Here is a 20,409-nt window from a genome sequence, read left to right on the forward strand (position 1 = left end):
ACACAGCAAGCTCCCACAAACAGCAACGTGATAATGATCAGATAATGTTTTTTTTTGTGATATTGACTGAGGAATAAATATTGGCCAGGAACACCAGGGATAATTTCCCTGCTCTTCTTTGAAATAGTGCCATGGGATTTATTACATCCATTTCGAGAAGGCAGATGGAGCCTCAGTTTAACGTTTCATCTGAAAGGCAGCAGCTCCGACAGTGCAGCACTCCCTCAGCATTGCACTTGAGTGTCAGCCTAGATTGATGTGTACCCTGGAGTGGGACTTGAACCCACGACCTTGTGACTCAGAGGCAAGAGTGCTACCCACTGAGCCAGAGCTGACACAATGGAAGCAAGAAGCCTTCAATTCATTTAAAAGACCATTAGCAGATGTCTTGCGGTGTGGGGAATGTACGTTTGCCTTTATTCTGTACGGTTGCATCAAGATGAGCCAATTGGCCTCCCTCGCAGTGGATCCAAACTCCGAAAAATGCAATAATCTTAAAATATAACAGGAACTGAAAGCTCAGATTTCAAATAGGGCATCCCATAGAATCTTTAAATCAAGATTTCCTGACCATCACTGGAAAATTGCACCTGGATGTCTGTGCACAATAAGTCTTAGCGGACACGAATAAGCCTGTCAGCACATTAGGAAACATTTAGCAGCTTCAAAACTGCATGTAATTCAAGTTCTCAAATAGCTTACCAATTACTCAAAGAGTGGTGAGAATGTGGAACTCGCCACCACAGGGAGTAGTTGAAGCGAATAGTATCGATGCATTTAAGGGGAGGCTAGATACGCATATGAGGGAGAAGGAAATAGTGGGTTTTACTGATATAGATGAGTAAAATATGAAAAGAACCACTTTAAGTATAAGATATCATAAGGAGGAGTCTATTCAGGTGTCCTAGCCAATTTAAACCCTCAATCACCATCATTAAAACAGATGATCTTGTCAATAGATGAAACTCATTGGCATTTAGAAGAATGAGAGGTGATCTTATTGAAACTTATAAGATTCTGAGGGGGGCTCGACAGGGTAGATGCAGAGAGGATGTTTGCCCTCGTGGAGGAATCTAGAACTAGGGAGCACAGTCTCAGAATAAGGAGTCGCCCATTTAAAACGGAGACGAGGAGGAATTTCTTCTCTCAGAGGGTCGTGAATCTGTGAAATTCTCTGCCCCAGAGAGCTGTGGAGGCTGGGTCATTGAATATATTTAAGGTGGAGATAGACAGATTTTTGAATGGTAAGAGAGTCATAGAAACATAGAAAATAAGTGCAGGAGTAGGCCATTCGGCCCTTCGAGCCTGCACCGCCATTCAATGAGTTCATGGCTGAACATGCAACTTCAATACCCCATTCCTGCTTTCTCGCCATACCCCTTGATCCCCCTAGTAGTAAGGACTACATCTAACTCCTTTTTGAATATATTTAGTGAATTGGCCTCAACAACTTTCTGTGGTAGAGAATTCCACAGGTTCACCACTCTCTGGGTGAAGAAGTTTCTCCTCATCTTGGTCCTAAATGGCTTACTCCTTATCCTTACACTGTGACCCCTGGTTCTGGACTTCCCCAACATTGGGAACATTCTTCCTGCATCTAACCTATCGAAACCCGTCAGAATTTTAAACATTTCTATGAGATCCCCTCTCATTCTTCTGAACTCCAGTGAATACAAGCCCAGTTGATCCAGTCTTTCTTGATATGTCAGTCCCGCCATCCCGGGAATCAGTCTGGTGAACCTTCACTGCACTCCTTCAATAGCAAGAATGTCCTTCCTCCAGTTAGGAGACCAAAACTGTACACAATATTCCAGGTGTGGCCTCACCAAGGCCCTGTATAACTGTAGTAACACCTCCCTGCCCCTGTACTCAAATCCCCTCACTATGAAGGCCACCATGCCATTTGCTTTCTTAACCATCTGCTGTACCTGCATGCCAACCTTCAATGACTGATGTACCATGACACCTAGGTCTCGTTGCACCTACCTTTTTCAAAGGGTTATGGGGAATGGGCAGAGAAGTGGAATTGAGGCCAAGATCAGATCAGGCATGACATTATTGAATGGCGGAGCAGGGTCGAGGGGCCAAATAGCCGACTCCTTCTCCTGCTCCTATTTCTTATGTTCTTAAGAAAGATGGGAGAGACTCGAGTGGAGCATAAACGTCTGCATGGACAGTTTGGGAAGAATAGCTTGTTTATGTGTAATCCTATGTAAGTTTTTACAATGGGGTGTACAGATGGCTGACTTACTTATAATGAATCAAACCTGTACATGTGGAGTTGATTCCTTGTTTCAAAGAATAAGCAATGGAATGCGTAGTTTGGTTTTGATCAGAGATCTGCAGCTTTGTTATTTTTAATGTTCTTAGACTGATGTGAAAAATTTTCATTCCCAGAACAGCTATTGATGGCTACGGGATTCACCTCCTGCTTTTTAAGCCGTTAAAAGAGGACAAGACTCTGACAGGGGACTTACAGAAGATGCAAGTTGGGAAACCCTACGTTTTTGAAACTGTACGGCGAAAGAAATTACTCAAATCAAGTCACTGGCCCACTGGGTATTAATAACAGCAGTAAAATATGAAAAGAACGAGTTTAAGTATAAGATATCATAAGGAGGAGTCCATTCAGGTATCCTGTCCAATATTTATCCCTCAATCAACATCACTAAAACAGATTATCTGGCCATTATCACATTAGTGTTTGAAGGATTTTGCTGTGCGCAAATTGGCTACTGCGTTTCCTACATTACAACAGTAACTACACTCCAAAAGTACTTCATTGTAAAAGGCTTTGGGATGTCGTGAGGTGCTATATAACTGCAAGTCTTCTTTCAGAAAAACTTTGAAAACCAAATTATTTCACAGAACCATGATTTAACTTAAACATCCGTTTCATTTTCCATTTCATTCAAAAATTGAAAATAAAGTAATGCTTTACATAGCGCCTTTCATGACCACCAGATGTCCCAAAGCGCTTTACAGCCAATGAAGTACGTTTTGACGTAGGAAACGTGGCAGCCAATTTGCGCACAGCAAGCTCCCACAAACAGCAACGTGATAATGACTAGATAATCTGCTTTAGTCATGCTGTTTGAGGGATAAATATGGGCCAGGACAACGGGGATAACTCCCCTGCTCTTCTTCAAAATTACGCCATGGGATCTTTTACATCCACCTGAGAGGGAAGATGGGTCCTCGGTTTAACGTCTCATCCGAAAGATGGCATCCCTGACAGAGCAGCGCACCCTCAGCACTGCACTGGAGTGTCAGCCTAGATCTTTGTGCTCAAGCCAATACAATTAATTGCTACTTTTTAGCAATTATTTTTTTTTAATTGACTACATTGCATTTGGACTATTAAATGTTTCTTTAAGTGCCATGCTCAGAATGATCATAGTTTTGCCTGATTTAAACACGGGACATAAACAACAGCCCAAGCCAACTCACCGAGGTCCCCTACTGCCCACACAGGGAAAGGATTTGCTTGTTTTTTTCCCCCGAGTTCCAGTGACAGGTGTTATGTTTATTGAGGTTGCCAGCGCTGTCAGGCGCCTGTGCTCGATTTGCTGAGCAGCTAACGAGCCTGTGGGCACAACAGTGGCAGAGCTGGCCCCAGAGCGTTGCAAAATCAGAGAGGAGCTGGCGTGGCTGACAACAGCTCGACGATTCATCCTGTGAGCACCGTAACCGAGAACATTGTTCAAGTTTAATGTGCCTCGGAATCCCTCTGGTCTTCAGGCCGACATTTCTCAGTTCAGGAACAGAAAGGGATCTGCTTCTAAACTTAACTTTTCCCTGTATTTTTTAAATATATGATAAACTTCCGCTTTCTGATCATCATTTATCTTTACTCTCTCTGCTTGCTCCACGCCCCCACCCCCCCACCGAGGGTTATAGGGTCATAAAGTTACTGGTATTGGTAAAATTCTGTTATAGCAAGGGAGAAGACCATGGAGGGATTTGAAAATAAGAATGAGCATTTTGAAATTGAGGCATTGCTTAACCAGGAGCCAATGCAGGTCAGCGAGTACAGGGGTGATGGGTGAGCGGGAGTTGGTGCAAGTTAGGACACGGGCAGCTGAGTCTTGGATCACCTCTAGTTAACGTAGGGTAGAATGTGGGAGGCCAACCAGAAGTGCGTTGGTATAGTCAAGTCCAGAGGTTAGAAAGGCATGGATGAGATCTTCAGCAGCGGATGAGCTGAGGCAAGGGCGGAGACGGGCGATGGTACAGTGAAATAGGAGGTCTTAGTTATGCTGCAGAGGCATGGTCGAAAGCTCATTTCAGGGTTAAATATGACACCAAGATTTCGAACAGTCTGGTTCAGCCTCAGACAAAAGCAGGCTGCACTCCTCTAATTCTGCCCTCCTGAGCATCCCTGATTATCATCGCTCAACCATTGATGGCCGTGTCTTCTGTTACCTGGGCCCCAAGCTCTGGAACTCCCTGCCTAAACCTCCCCGCCTCTCTACCTTTCTTTCCTCCTTCAAGACGCTCTGTAAACTTACCTCTTTGACCTGCGCTAATTTCTACTTATGCGGCTCAGTATCAAATTTTTATTGCGTAATACACCTATGAAGCGCCTTGGGACGTTTCACTCCGTTAAAGGCGCTGTATAAATACAAGTTGTTGTTGTTGATTATTGAATAAGAAGAACACTTTGATGGAACGAGACACGGAAAGCTATTTTTGCTCCCACCTAGATAGCACGACACCAGTTTGAGTTACTTCCTCTAGAGAACAGGCCAAGTACCAACAAATAATGTAGAGAAAAAAATGAAAGGACTTGCATTTATATAGCGCCTTGTACAGCCTCAAGATGGCGCCAAGCGCTTTACAGCCAATGAAGTATATTTAAAGTGTAGTCACTGTTGTAATGTAGGGAATCGTGGCAGCCAATTTGCTCACAGCAAGCTCCAACAAACAGCAATGTGATAATGACCGGATAATCTGCTTTTTTGGGTGGTGTTGGCTGAGTGATAAATAGAATACCAGGGAAGAACACTTCTTTATTTGGCACTTTCAAAAAAATAAATCATTGATGTATTATCCCTGTTTTTGCATGGTGTCCATTCCATAGTTTCAACATTCTGTGAGGAAAACAATCCTTCTCGGTTATTAAAACAGAAAATGCTGGATATCTCAGCGGGCCAGGCAGCATCTGTGAAGAGAAACAGAGTCAATGTTTTGGGTCTATGACCCTTCATCAGAACTGGAAAGGTTCGAAATGTTGCTCTTGTATTACTTTCTAAATTACAGTCTTGTTCGAGGTTTTGTTAATTTGTTGTACTCATACCTTCCACTTCTGTGATCACAATCTCAGTTAACTAACCTGCTTCCATCTATTCCTTCCAGCAGTTAAGAGACCTGTATCATGTCCCCTCTTATTAGTTCCCGCCTCCACTGAAAAACAAGCTCAATTCTCCGGGTCTCTCTCCAAAACATAGTCCCCCGATCTGTTCTCATTAAATTGGCCAGGAACCAATCTGCTCATCCAACTGTGGCTGGTTCAGCTGCATAATGTTATGCAAAGTGGCCATGTCAATGTGCTTCTGGTGTTACTAGATAACACAGAGGCGGGACTATTGTCAATGGCTCAATTGATCAAGCATAGACTCTCCTCAACTGGGTTCTGGGTCAGGAATTCGTGCAGTCAGCTTAGCTTCTATCGTTTGTAGCCTCCAGGGCCTCGCCCCTCCCTATCTCTGTAATCTGTTTCAGCCCCACAACCCCACGAGATGTCAGCGCTCCTCTAATTCTGCCCTCTTGATCATCCCTGATTATAATCGCTCAACCATTGGTGGTCGTGCCTTCAGCTGCCTGGGCCCCAAGCTCTGGAACTCCCTCCCTAAACCTCTCCGCCTCTCTACCTCTCTTTCCTCCTTTAAGATGCGACTTAAAACCTACCTCTTTGACCAAGCTTTTATTCATCGGCGCTAATTTCTTCTTATCTGGCTCGGTGTCAAATTTATCTGTTTTTTCTTATAACACTGCTGTGAAGCGCCTTGGGATGTTTTACTACACTAAAGGCACTATATAAATAAAAGTTGTTGGAGCTAATGTGTCTCTTGGGTTTGTTGTTGGCCTGCATGGTGTACTCCCGAGACCCTAAAGACAAGTGGAGAGTCTTTCTATAGCTCTACGGCACACTGTGCATTCTGGAATGTTTGCCGCCATGTAAGATATTGTTTTCATCAGCATTCAGTTGTATACATTCAGATAATACTCATCGACCAAACACAGTAATGTTATCCAATGTGCTATAATGGACAGGGAGCAGCGTGCGGCGGCCCAGCACGGCCCGGAAATCGGCGCAGTCCCGGCCTGCAAGACCATCAGCGGGCCGGGGCCTTTGGAGGGAGCAGCGTGCGGTGGCATACCACTGCAGGGAGCAGCGCGTGCTGCTGCAGGAGGGCGACGGCTGCGAAGCCAGGTCGCTGATTGCAGTGCGGGCAGGCACAGCAGGAGGGGCGAAGGAGCGGCAAGAGTTTATAGAAGGAAGTGACCGGGGCTCAGGAGAGGCGTGAATCTGGGGCCTAGAAACGGCGAGGGCTACAGAGGCAGCACGGGCCAGCCCACACTGCGATATGTGTGCGCGCTAGGTCCGTGCAGCAGAGCTGGTCTCCAGTCGTCTTGGGTAAGCCTTACCACTGGACCAAGACCTCGCTCTGCCAAGCCCGTGTGGTGGCTGGTGTGCAACGGTCACCACACGTTAAAAAAATCCACACACAGGCATCGTCCACCCTTCAGAATGTAGTTCGGGACCTGGAATATTCGATCCTTCATTGAAACACCTGTGAACTCATTCCTTTTTGGCGTGGAAGCAAGTCATCCTCGCTTCGAGGGACTGCCTATGATGATGATGATAAATGGACAGGCTCGGTCACTGGTCAGAGAGGTGATAGATGGAGTTCAATATCGATGGTATAAAGTCACGAGGTTAGGTAGACAAAGTGAGAATGTAGATTATATATTAAAAGGCAATGTACTTGAGGTAGGAAAGAGATCTGGGTCTTTGGGTGGATAGGGTATTAAAACCATTGGTTCACTGTTCATAGGCAGTGGAAATAAGCAAGTCAAATGCTGGGACATATAAGTTTAAGAACATGATAGTGAAGTTTTATCCAGACTTCTGTGTCTGCACTTGGAGTACTGTGTTCAGTTTTGTTTTTCCATATTAATGTAGAGATGTAGAATCATTGAAGGACACCAGAGGAAGCTGCAAGGCTTATTCCTGAACTTGGTCGGCTGAGCTATGAAGAGGAGGATGGAAGTGGGGAATTCGGATCCATGGGATTTAAGTGTTAGCCGTGGCTCAGTGGGCAGCACTCACGCCACTGAGTCAGAAGATTGTGGGCTCGAAATCCCACTGCAGAGACTTGAGCACAAAAATCTAGGCTGATACTCCAGTGCAGTACTGAGGGAGAGCTGCACCTTTGGAGGGGCTGTCTTTTGGCTGAGACGTTAAACCGAGGCCCCGCAGGTGGACGTAAAAGATCATATAAGGGATAAATTGTAAGAGTTGCAAATAGGTGGTCAGAATTATGCTGAAGGTAGTGAACTTATCAGTATTAGGAGGGTCTGTATAATTGCCTATGTATGTAACACTTGCTTATATAAGAATAGCACACGTATACACATTAAACTATAAACTTTAGTAACTCTTTAACAGCCAAAGTCAGCAGTTTTGTTTAGAAGCCTCTGAGGAAGAGATTAAAAAAAGCCAATACAGCCATGCTAGGCGTCGGATAGACCGGGGTAGAGGTCAAAATGGAACAAAACAATGATGAGAGATGGACAGTTGCATGTACCACAGAGTCTGATAAGAGTCGACAAATCAATGTAACTTCGCTGATAGTAATAGACCTATCGATGATTTTGTAGGATAGTTCCTCTCCAAAACCTGTATAAATTGTACTTGAAACCTCTTGTATTTCAGAGATTCCACGACTGAACCTTGCCTTGCAATTGCTCAAAATAAAAGTCGGTTGAACCTGGGATTTTGTTTGTTTACTTCCGTGGTCATTATACAGTGGGAGCTGGGCGAGGTGTCGATTAACTATATCAGTTAGTCCACCTTGAAGAAAAGAAGCCTCCTTTTTACCCCAACAATCACATGGCACTATTTCAAAGAAGAGCAGGGGAGTTATCCCCGGTGTCCTGGCCAATATTTATCCCTCAATCAACATATTTTTTTGGCAGGAGAGAAATTGAATTAATACACCAGTTTACCAGTGGGAGTGGTGGAACAGACTAAGAGGATTGGCTGAATTGCTGGCAGGAAAAAGGCATACAGGCCTATGAGGCTACAATCAAAGTCAGGAGTTTCCAACCTAACACCAACGTGGGAGAACCCTCACCACAAGGACTGCAGCAGGGATGACAAAAAAAATGTTGGCCCCAACATTGCCCACATGCTGAGAACAAATTAACATAACTAAGGCAAGGGTGCAAAGGATAATTGAGTTGAAGAAATGGTCTTCTCTAATCGAAAATGTTACTATGTTATTTTCCTAGTAACAGGCCGATAACCCGAATGGCCTCCTTCTGTTATCCTTCTGTGCTGTAGGATTCTATGATATTACAAAACATTAAAGTAATATTCATTAGAACACATTTAATGCATACTAATAAATATTGTTTTAATATATTCTGATTAATATTATTTGGGGGCTGCATTTTCACTCATCACTCAGTGTGAATGTCCTTCAATTTGGTATTAAGTTACCATAACTTACCAGGGGCATTTAACGTCATATAACATTATAAAGTGGTTCAAAACATCAAGAACACAAAAAAATTGGAACTGGAGAAATAAATATGTGACTCTTCCTATTTACCAGTCCAGGAGCAGAGTCAGTGCAGTGTTATGTCCAAAGCAGCATAATGTTGTTGCAATTCCTAAGGGTGATTCTTTATATGAGCTTGCGGTGGAAGAAATTACTCCATGGGAGAGGTCGTATTACAGTGCAGCAGCAGCTTGGGTCAAACTACTCTCCACAGAATACTTAAAGTTCAGCTCTGCTTTATAAACAAGACTGTTTTTAAACCTGCAATTTAGCTACATACAATGCTACAACAGGATTTAATAATCTGTACAACAACTTACATTTAACTAGCACCTTTAATGTAGCGAGATGTCCCAAAGTGATTTGGGGTCAGATATGAGCAAGAATAGAAGGGAAATTAGAGGGCAGGGCTGAAGGCATTGCTTTGGAGATAGCTTATCAGGAGGCCTTCAAAGCGGGGGGGCGGCGGGGGCGGGGAGGGGATGGGGGCACAAATGTAGAAAGGTAGCGAGGGCTCAGCAAAAGGGTTGCAGAGTGTGAGTATGAGATGGCTAAAGCCTCTGTCACGGATACATTTACAGTCTATTTGCATATGTAACTATGACCTAGAATTTGCTGGAGCGGGGCTCCAATTATTTTTGAGCCACAAAGCGTAGGAAGTGCAAATTGATAACAGCGTAGGGAGGTCAGCGGGACATCTGGGACCTGGGCGAACAACAGGATCAACAGTCTAGCTCCTTAACCAATGGGATTTAAGGAAAGAGTAAGAAACAGAGGAATGGCAGAGAAGGAAATAGGGTGAATTCGAGTCATATCAGATACAGGAAGAGAAATAGAGAGAGAGAGAGGGAGAAAAAAGAGGCAGAAAAGAAAAGTAAAATTTTTTTTAAAATGTCAAATTTAAAATGTTTAAGACCGCTCCGAACAATTTACTACCTGCAGGAGTGAGACTGCGCAGTTTCAATTTTTTTATTCCTGGAATGTGGGCGTCGCTGGCAAAGCCGGCATTTATTGCCCATCCCTAATTGCCCTTGAGAAGGTGGTGGTGAGCCGCCTTATTGAACCATTACACTCCATCGTAGCAATATTTTATTGTTACAACAGAGTGGTCATTGCAGAGGGCTGTTAAGGGTCATCCACATCACATGCATTCATATATAAGAACATAAGAACATAAGAAATAGGAGCAGGAGTCGGTCATTTGGCCCCTCGAGCCTGCTCAGCCATTCAATGAGATCATGGCTGATCTGATCATGGACTCAGCTCCACTTCCCTGCCCACTCCCCATAACCCTCGACTCCCTTATCATTCAAATATCTGTCTATCTTCACCTTAAATATATTCCTGAGACAGTGCAGCTCTGCGCAAGAAGAAAATGATACAGGCTAGACCGGGTAAGGACGACAGATTTCCTTCCTAAAAGGACATCAGTGAACCAGTTGGGTTTTCCCTGACAATCCTATAGTTTCATGGTCACCCTTACTGATACCAGCTTTTTATTCCAGATTTATTTAGTTAACTGAATTTAAATTCTCCAGCTGCCGTGGTGGAGATTGGAACTCATGTCTCAGTATACAATATACATCAATGATTTGGATGAAGGAATTGAATGTAATATCTCCAAGTTTACAGATGGCACTAAGCTGGGTGGCGGTATGAGCTGTGAGGGGGGCGCTAGGAGGCTGCAGGGTGACTTGGACAGGTTAGGTGAGTGGGCAAATGCATGGCAGATGCAGTATAATGTGGATAAATGTGAGGTTATCCACTTTGGGGGCAAAAACGCGAAGACAGAATATGATCTGAATGGCGGCAGATTAGGAAAAGGGGAGGTGCAACGAGACGTGGGTGTCATGGTTCATCAGTCATTGAAAGTTGGCATGCAGGTACAGCAGGCGGTGAAGAAGGCAAATAGTATGTTGGCCTTCATAGCTAGGGGATTTGAGTATAGGAGCAGGGAGGTCTTACTGTAGTTGTACAGGGCCTTAGTGAGGCCTCACCTGGAATATTGTGTTCAGTTTTGGTCTCCTAATCTGAGGAAGGACATTCTTGCTATTGAGGGAGTGCAGCGAAGGTTCACCAGACAGATTCCCGGGATGGCAGAACTGACATCTGAGGAGAGACTGGATCAACTGGACCTTTATACATTGGAGTTTAGAAGGATGAGAGGGGATCTCATAGAAACATATAAGATTCTGACGGGACGGGACAGGTTAAATGTGGGTAGAATGTTCCCAATGTTGGGGAAGTCCAGAACCAGGGGACACAGTCTTAGGATAAGGGGTAGGCCATTTAGGACCGAGATGAGGAGAAACTTCTTCACTCAGAGAGTTGTTAACCTGTGGAATTCCCTGCCGCAGAGACTTGTTGATGCCAGTTCATTGGATATATTCAAGAGGGAGTTAGATATGGCCCTTACGGCTAAGGGGATCAAGGGGTATGGAGAGAAAGCAGGAAAGGGGTACTGAGGGAATGATCAGCCATGATCTTATTGAATGGTGGTGCAGGCTCAAAGGGCCAAATGGCCTACTCCCGCACCTATTTTCTATGTTTCTATGTTTCTCAGGAACATTAATCTAGGTCTCTGAATTACTAGTCCAACAACATAACCACTATGCTACCATGTTCCGCTCCTGGGCTGGGGAGGTTGAGTTTCATGACAGGACCATAATTCACTCCATTAATAGGGTACACACGTCGTGAAATAGCAGCCCGGACTTGCTGTGGCAAAATTAATTCATATTTACACCGCAATTTCTTGACACTCACGGAGAGGTTGACGATGAGCTCCCGGCTGTGCCAAATTGTCTAATTGTCCAGCAATTTGTACTGCTTTGCAACTCAATGGCCTATTTCTTCCCCATCACAAATTGCTGGGCTTCCAGGGCACTAATAACGACAGGCGCCGTGAACTCACAGTTATTTCCTCAGCAAATTCCGGGCCGATATATTTACATGGGTTTCTGGTGCCCGGGCACCCTGTTGCCACCGTGTTGCTTCCTTGTTCTGTGAGCAAAAGGCTGCCCATAAGGCTGGTTATCCTGGAGTCGCACTCCTGCATCCGCTCTCCCACCGCTTCCGGTTAATGTGCATTCAGGACATTTGTGGTCAAATTCAACAAATTGCATAAAGGCGTTGAATGAAATCAAAACCGAAATAGCACACAGGCTTGTTGTAGGTGAGGAGGCAATCAACGGGCAGAGGAAAATCTGGAGACCACAGCAATCAGAAACATTAAGAACGCAGAGAAAAAATTACAACAACAACATATTTATATAGCGCCTTTAACATAGTGAAACATCCCAAGGCACTTCACAGGAGTATTATGAAATAATAAATTTGACACCGAGCCGCATAAGGAGAAATTAGGGCAGGTGACTAAAAGCTTGGTCAAATGTTTTAAGGAGCATCTTGAAGGAGGAAAGAGAGGTAGAGAGGTGGAGAGGTTTAGGGAGGGAGTTCCAGAGCTTGGGACCCAGGCAACAGAAGACACGGCCACCAATGGTTGAGGTATTATAATCAGGGATTCTCAGGAGAGTAGAATTAGAGGAGCGCAGACATCTCGGGGGGTTGTGGAGCTGGAGGTGATTACAGAGATGGTGGATGGGGGTGGTGAGACTGTGGAGGGATTTGTAAACAAGGATGATAATTTTGAAATCGAGGCATTGCTTAACCGGGAGCCAATGTAGGTCAACGAGCACAGGTGTTATGGGTGAGCGGGACTTGGTGCAAGTTAGGAGTCGGAGCAGCCGAGTTTTGGATGGCCTCTAGTTTACGTAGGGTAGAACATGGGAGGCCAGCCAGGAGTGCGTTGGAGCAGTCAATGGGAAAATGCACTAAAGTCACTTACAAACTGTTGAGATACTTTCCAGTGCTGCCAAGTTGAACAAGAAATTAACTAGCTACTGGCTCGGAGAAAAGCAAACTTTCCAACCCCAATATAAAACAGCATTTTGCTGTATGTTTTATTCAATGTTGAAATAACATTGCTTTATTCAATCATTCACCTTGATCACTGGTGTGATAAAACTATATTGAAGTATTAATGTAGTGAGGCTGGAATTTGGCCGTACTGTACTCCAACACAATGTGCAGTGACTAAGGATGGCTTAATGTTGGAAGCATTTTCCCATCCACTTATGTTACTTTGTCTAAAGCAATCCCGTATATGAGTTCATTTAACTGGAAATGAAATTGGATTTGTGACTCAGATAAATTCTTGTCTGAATTGACATCTTCTTTTGTGTTTGAGAGGAAGAGAGATGAAGCCATGGTTGGTGCAGACTGTACTTACCACATTCCTGACTACTGCTTGGAACTTGGTTTTGCTGCTTTTGGCATCAGTGCGAAGAACTTTAACCCAACTTGAATCAAGTTGAATCAGTGAATTGAAGGCTGGCCTTTCCTTTATAAAAAGAAAAGAAAGACATGAATTTTTATAGCGCCTTTCACAACCACCAGACATCCCAAAGCACTTTGCATGAAGTACTTTTAGAGTATAGTCACTGTTGTAATGTGGGAAACACGGCAGCCAATTTGTGCACAGCAAGCTCCCACAAACAGCAATGTGATAATGACCAGGTAATCTGTTTTTGTTATGTTGGTTGAGGGATAAATATTGACCAGGACACCGGGGATAACTCCCCTGCTCTTCTTCAAAATAGTGCCATGAGATCTTTTGCGTCCACCCGAGAGAACAGACCGGACCTCGGTTTAACGTCTCATCCGAAAGACGGCACCTCCGACAGTGCAGTGCTCCTTCAGTATTGCACTGGGAGTGTAAGCTTGTTTTTTGCGCTCAAGTTCCTGGAGGGGGACTTAAACCCACAGCCCTCTGACTCAGAGGCAAGGGTGCTACCCACTGAGCCACAGCTGGCACTGGGACAGGCAGGATGTACAGCTGTGTCACAAAGTGATTTCCCCCCAAGCATTAAGACAATAAAGATGGCTTCCTGTTTTCTCCTTATAAAGTCAGTCCTCTCACCAGCAACTATTTTGGTAGAACCTGTAAATAAAATGCAAATCAAATGCCCCCTTATTAAAGGGGCCACCAAAACCGACAAATGAACAAATTAAACTTTAGACACTAACAGATCAAATTAAAATTTGGTTGCCGAGGGTGATGATGCACTCCAGGTCCTCTGGCACCTCCTATCACCAACAAGCAGAGTCACTTGGGCCCTTGCAATTTAATATCTATGTTTGGACACCTGTTCTTCCAATGCTGAGGCCATCTGTCCACTAATATTGTAGTTCGTTACCAGGATAGTAGGGCAAACTGCCTTTAATTAAACTCCAGGCCTGAACTAACAAGGCTGACTTGGAAATGCCAGGGCTGTATATCATTTTTGTTCCAAAAGATTGGAGGTGCAGACTTGCCAGCGAATTTTCTGCATGGCAACTCCTGTTCAAGAGCTTATGATGCTGCAATGGGTTTGATTACCCTGGCCTGTTTTGATAGGTATTCAAAGCCCTCTTTCAAATATCTGAGCTTGTTGAAAGGCAGCGGGTTTAGCTACGGAGAGTTAGCAGTGCATTCGGAGGTTTTTTTTAAACGTGTTGTTAGGTTACCATCGCTGATCGTGTATTGGGTCCTGCAACTTACCATAAACTGACATATGAGGAGAGACTGGATCGACTGAGCCTTTATACACTGGAGTTTAGAAGGATGAGAGGGGATCTCATAGAAACATATAAGATTCTGACGGGACTGGACAGGTTAGATGCGGAAAGAATGTTCCCGATGTTGGGGAAGTCCAGAACCAGGGGACACAGTCTAAGGATAAGGGGTAAGCCATTTAGGACCGAGATGAGGAGAAACTTCTTCACTCAGAGAGTTGTTAACCTGTGGAATTCCCTACCGCAGAGAGTTGCTGATGCCAATTCATTGGATATATTCAAGAGGGAGTTAGATATGGCCCTTACTGCTAAAGAGTTCAAGGGGTATAGAGAGAAAGCAGGAAAGGGGTACTGAGGGAATGATCAGCCATGATCTTATTGAATGGTGGTGCAGGCTCGAAGGACCGAATGGCCTACTCCTGCACCTATTTTCTATGTTTCTATGTTTCTATTGCTACCTCATCCGCTCAGCGGGCCTGTTTCTGTGCTGTAACATTCTAGGATTAGTCTAGTATCGGTCATATTAAATCCATATCATGAGATTAAAGGAAAACTGCAAATGCTGGAAAGGTGTAATGAAAATAGGAGACACTGGAAATACAGACTAATTAGCACCTGAAAGAGCCAAGTCTCAGGAAGGACCCTCCATGTGTACCAGTGTGGGACCACTTCATTTTAAATCATTTGGGGCAGTCGGTATTTGTACCATTCTTGCAAATCTGCTGCTCCGATCCATTGCCTTCTACACTTTCAAAGCTGGAAGATATTTAAATTCTGTATTAATATAAGGAATCAGAACTCATTAGTTTCTTTCAAGGCAGTAACCCATCTCAGGGTTCCAATGACATCGATAAGCCGACTGAGTTTTGCTCTTGCTGTGGGTAATCGGAAACCTTTGATGCGTTACTGTTACATAACACGCTCCTAAATATTGATTACATTATAAACGACTCGTGAGGCCATCAAATAACTTCCATTGAATAACTTCCTGACTGGACGCCTTTCCATCGCTTCACCCAGCTATTTGGTAACTATAATTGATATCTCTTATCTGTCTCCTTGAATAAACACTGGGTCCGTTATAATCCCAGAGTGGAATACTGTGACAGTTAGATACTGAAGTCATTAAAACCTTTAGCTCCCGAACTCAATAAATATCTTGAAATTTTAAAAATGTGATCTAAGTATGTTCCTATCCGATAAGGAGTTCCTGTCTACTTCGAAGGTGTTAAAAAAGAATGGGACTCCCACATTCATTTTCAGCCTGGCATGGTGGGACTTCCTTGCAGCAGATACTTTGACTTTTGAGGCCACATTTGCAGCTATCAAAGTCCTCGGGCAAAAAAAATTCGGTTCCGTAGCGCCCGATTTTTCGTCGCTACGGGTGGCGTTTTGTGATGCAAAGGGCGTCTGCAATGCGCACGCGCACTTCTGGTGCGTGCCGCGCTGGATGCCATCTTGGTGAGGGCGTTAGCTCCGGTGCTGGGAGCGTGCTGGGAGATCGTGATGTCAATCAGATTATAACACTGATTGGACGCCAGCGCTGGCATTTTCATCCTCAACACTGGAACTCACGCCCCGAGTTAACCTCGCACAGCTGAACATGTGGTCAGCAGCAGCAAGGACCCCTTCCCACAATATTTAAAGTGATCATTGCAGAATTAGTGTTAGCTGAGGCTTAATGGGTAGCGCACTCATCTCTGAGTCAGAAGGTTGTGGGTTCAAATCCTGCTCCAGGGACTTGAGCACAAAAATCTAGGCTGACACTCCCCAGTGCAGTGCTGAGGGAGCGCTGCACTGTCAGAGGTGCCGTCTTTCGGATGAGATGTTAAACCGAGGCCCCGTCTGCTCTCTCCCCTGGCACTATTTTGAAGAGCAGGGGAGTTATCCCCGGTGTTCAGGGCCAATATTTATCCCTCAATCGACATAACAAAAACAGATTATCTGGTCATTATCACATTGCTGTTTGTGGGAGCTTGCTGTGCGCAAATTGGCTGCCGTGTTTCCCACATTACAACAGTGACTACACTCCAAAAGTATTTCATTGGCTGTAAAAGCACACTGGGACATCCGGTGGTCGTGAAAGCCGCTATATAAATGTAAGTCTTTCTTTCTTTCTTATTACAGGTTAATTGCTGATGAATTTATTCATTTCTGCTGGTTCTATATCTAGCGTTGTTTAAAGTTGGTGAGGTGACATCGATAGAGGAACTGAGACCTGAGCCATTTTATCTCCGGCTTGCACAAGGACATCAGTAAGATACGGCGAATGTACATCAGACGTTGCAATCGCTGCAGAATGCTGTGCTCATCAGGTTGAGGGGATACCGGTCAGTGCTGAGGAATGGGACGTTTTCAGTTTTTGCATCAAGTGTCGTCAGGCAGAGTCTCTCAGGCATACCTCTCAACTGGGAACACTAACAATCCAAAACATAGGCCCTAAAACGTAGGGACAAATGGCTAAATCAAGGACAACTTGTTTTACTGTGCATAATGTAGTTTCTCCATTTGCTACACCACATACTTTCTGCACTATGATTCTCTCCTTTAAAAAAAAGTAATTCACAGGATGTGGGCGTCGCTGGCAAGACCAGCATTTATTGCCCATCCCTAAATGCCCTTAACTGAGTGGTTTGCTGGGCCATTTCAGAGGGGTAGTTAAGAGTCAACCACATTGCTGTGGGTCTGGAGTCACATATTGGCCAGACCGGGTAAGGGCGGCAGATTTCCTTCCCTAAAGGACATTAGTGAATCAGATGGGTTTTTACAACAATCTAGTAATTACATGGGGCCCAAGTTTCAACTGGATTTGCTCCTATTTTCTTTAAGCAACTAGTTTTTTTTTTGGAGTATCCCAGAAATTGCAATTTTCCACATTTCGTTTGCTCCAGTTTCAGTGAGTTAGTTCAGTTTTTTTTCAAAAGGGGGTGTGTGCAGCCATTGAAGCCTGTTTTGCAAGTTTGAACTGCGAAAAGTTACTCCATCCTAACTTAGAACGGAGTAAGTGTCCACTTTTGTAAGTTCTGAAAAACCTTACCTAGAGTTAAGTTCAATGCAGGCACAGCCAGAGACAGGGGATGGGAAACATTAACCATAAAGGACTAACGCATTAAACACTTCACTTAAAATGGCCTAAAACCTCTTGCGATGATATTTTGCCTTATATCTGCTGAGTGAGAACAGTTATTTATCTTTTTATAAATAAGCAAGTGTAGGCTCCCGGCTGAGGCACACACATCAACACCTAATTGTAGCTAAGTTGATCCTTCAGAAAACATCATACCCCATTAGTCCAACCTATTACTTGAATAACTCACCTCGGACCAGATTATCTCTCATTTGTAAGAACTAACTGTGCTTTATATGTGGACTTGTATTTACTCTGTACAGCCACCAGAGGGCTCAATCCCTGGCGTCACAAGGGATCCCATAATCCCTTAGGAGCATAGGTATTTAAGGAGGCTTCACAGGTTGGAGAGGCACTCTGGAGACCTGCAATAAAAGACTATGGTCACACTTTACTTTGAGCTCACAGTGTTCAGTCCGACTCTTTCTCAGATTAGGAAAAGGGGAGGTGCAACGAGACCTGGGTGTCATGGTACATCAGTCATTAAAAGTTGGCATGCAGGTACAGTAGGCGGTAAAGAAGGCAAATGGTATGTTGGCCTTCATAGCTAGGAGATTTGAGTATAGGAGCATGGAGATCTTACTGCAGTTGTACAGAGCCTTAGTGAGGCCTCACCTGGAATATTGTGTTCAGTTTTGGTCTCCTAATCTGAGGAAGGATATTCTTTCTATTGAGGGAGTGCAGCAAAGGTTCACCAGACTGATTCCTGGGATGGCAAGACTGACATATGAGGAGAGACTGGATCGACTGTATTCACTGGAATTCAGAAGAATGAGAGGGGATCTCATAGAAACATATAAAATTCTGACGGGACTGGACAGGTTAGATGCAGGAAGAGTGTTCCCGATGTTGGGAAAGCCCAGAACCAGGGGACATAGTCTAAGGATAAAGGGTGAGCCATTTAGGACTGAGATGAGGAGAAACTTCTTCATTCAGGGAGTTGTTAACCTGTGGAATTCCCTACCGCAGAGAGTTGTTGATGCCAGTTCATTGGATATATTCAAGAGGGAGTTAGATATGGCCCTTACAGCTAAAGGAATCAAGGGGTATAGAGAGAAAGCAGGAAAGGGGTACTGAGGTGAATGATCAGCCATGATCTTATTGAATGGTGGTGCAGGCTCGACGGGCTGAATGGCCTACTCCTGCACCTATTTTCTATCTTTCTATGTTTCCACACACAACAACTGGCGACGAGATACAGATAGCGAACCTAAGGATGCAGAGAACAGTGGGCATCCTGGAGAAATTCTCGGAGGAAGATGATTGGGAAACTTTTGTGGAGCGACTCGACCAATACTTCATGGTCAACTAGCTAGATGGGGAAGAGAGCACTGCCAAACGAAGGGTGATCCTCCTCACTGTCTGTGGGGCACCAACGTATGACCTCATGAATAATCAGCTCACTCCAACGAAACCCATGGAGAAATCGTACGACGATTTGTGCACACTGGTCCGAGAGCATTTGAACCCGAAGGAAAGCGTTCTGATGGTGAGGTACCGGTTCTACACCTACAAAAGGTCTGAAGGCCAGGAAGTGGCGAGTTATGTCGCCGAGCTACGACGCCTTGCAGGACATTGTGAATTTGAAGGACATTTGGAGCACATGCTCAGAGACTTTTTCATTCTTGGCATTGGCCACGATACCATAGTTCGCAAACTTTTGACTGTAGAGACCCCAACCTTGAGTAAGGCCATAGTGATAGCCCAGGCGTTCATTGCCACCAGTGTCAATACGAAGCAAATCTCTCAGCACACAAGTGCTGCTACAAGTACTGTGAACAAAGTGATGTTGTTTTCGAATCGTAACGTACAGGGCAGGTCACACATATCTGCAGCTGCACGTCCACAGATGACTCAGAGTCCACCATCAAGAGTGATGAATGCAAGGCCATTAACACCTTGTTGGCATTGCAGGGGTGATCATCGTTTCCATTCATGCCAATTCAAAGAGTACATTTGCAAAGGCTGTTGTTGAAGTGGATTTTTGGACATATATTTGACTAGTATACGGGACCAAACTTTTGTTTTTATTTTCCCCTTTAATGAATTTTGTAAGGGGCAATACTGATGCATTATGCTTTATATAAAAAAACACAGTTAGACTTCAAGGTATGCTGGCCTTGAGTTATGGAGATGGGAAAGTGAGATAATGAATGACTGGAGAGATAAGTGCTGGGTATGTTTGTCTATACCGGTGCCAAAAAGCCTGCACTTGTTTATAATGCCCTGTCACAATGCAGGCTGGTTTATATCAAGAGCTCAGCCTTGGATATGAAAAGCTTTGTAAACCTTGTAATGCGATGATTAGACTTAAGGACTAGTGCTAAAGCATGTGATGTAAAGTGACGTAATTTGTAAGATAAAAGAACCTCACTGGAGATACCAAATTGAGAAGTGGTTCAGAGACAGAGGTCTCTAACACTTCTCCCAAAGCTTTGTCTCCGATTTAATAAACCTCTCTTTATATATTATACAGTCTCGGAAATATTTTTCCACAACAAAATGGCGTCACGAACAGGATGCTGTCCGATCAGACGTGATCACTTAAGACAGTATCTGGAATCTGGTGTTAGAGACTGAAAAGAGAGGTGTACGGGCACGACGAGATAGTGTATAAGATACAAGTAAGTAGATAGCGGGAAGAGGCTGACTAACCAGTTTGAGTTGTCCCTTTAGTAAATAAGGTCGGTGCGGAAGGGAACTGATCACTCCAACCTAGAGCCGAAAACTCCGGTGGTAAGGAAACACGCTAGCTTTGTTGCGAAGACAAAGGGTCTCCACAGAGTAGTCGTGGCCGTGAGTATTACAGAAACAAAGGGAAACGTCCAAGACTGGCGAACATGGAAGGTAAGGAAGGGAATGTAAAACGCGGGC

At 44.3% G+C, this 20,409-nt stretch overlaps 1 protein-coding gene across 1 annotated transcript in view; it reads left to right on the top strand.

Annotated features, from left to right (window-relative positions):
- Positions 1-2,135: 2,135 nt before the first annotated feature.
- The window catches only part of cd79b (CD79b molecule, immunoglobulin-associated beta), a 92,144-nt gene continuing 73,870 nt past the window's right edge, over positions 2,136-20,409 (top strand). The window contains exons 1-2 of the mRNA XM_070863907.1: positions 2,136-2,212; positions 2,398-2,515. Coding sequence (XP_070720008.1) covers positions 2,136-2,212; positions 2,398-2,515 — 195 coding nt within the window. The remainder of the gene's footprint in view (positions 2,213-2,397; positions 2,516-20,409) is intronic.

Source organism: Pristiophorus japonicus, chromosome 21 (genome assembly GCF_044704955.1).
Source record: "Pristiophorus japonicus isolate sPriJap1 chromosome 21, sPriJap1.hap1, whole genome shotgun sequence".
NCBI lineage: Eukaryota > Metazoa > Chordata > Chondrichthyes > Pristiophoridae > Pristiophorus > Pristiophorus japonicus.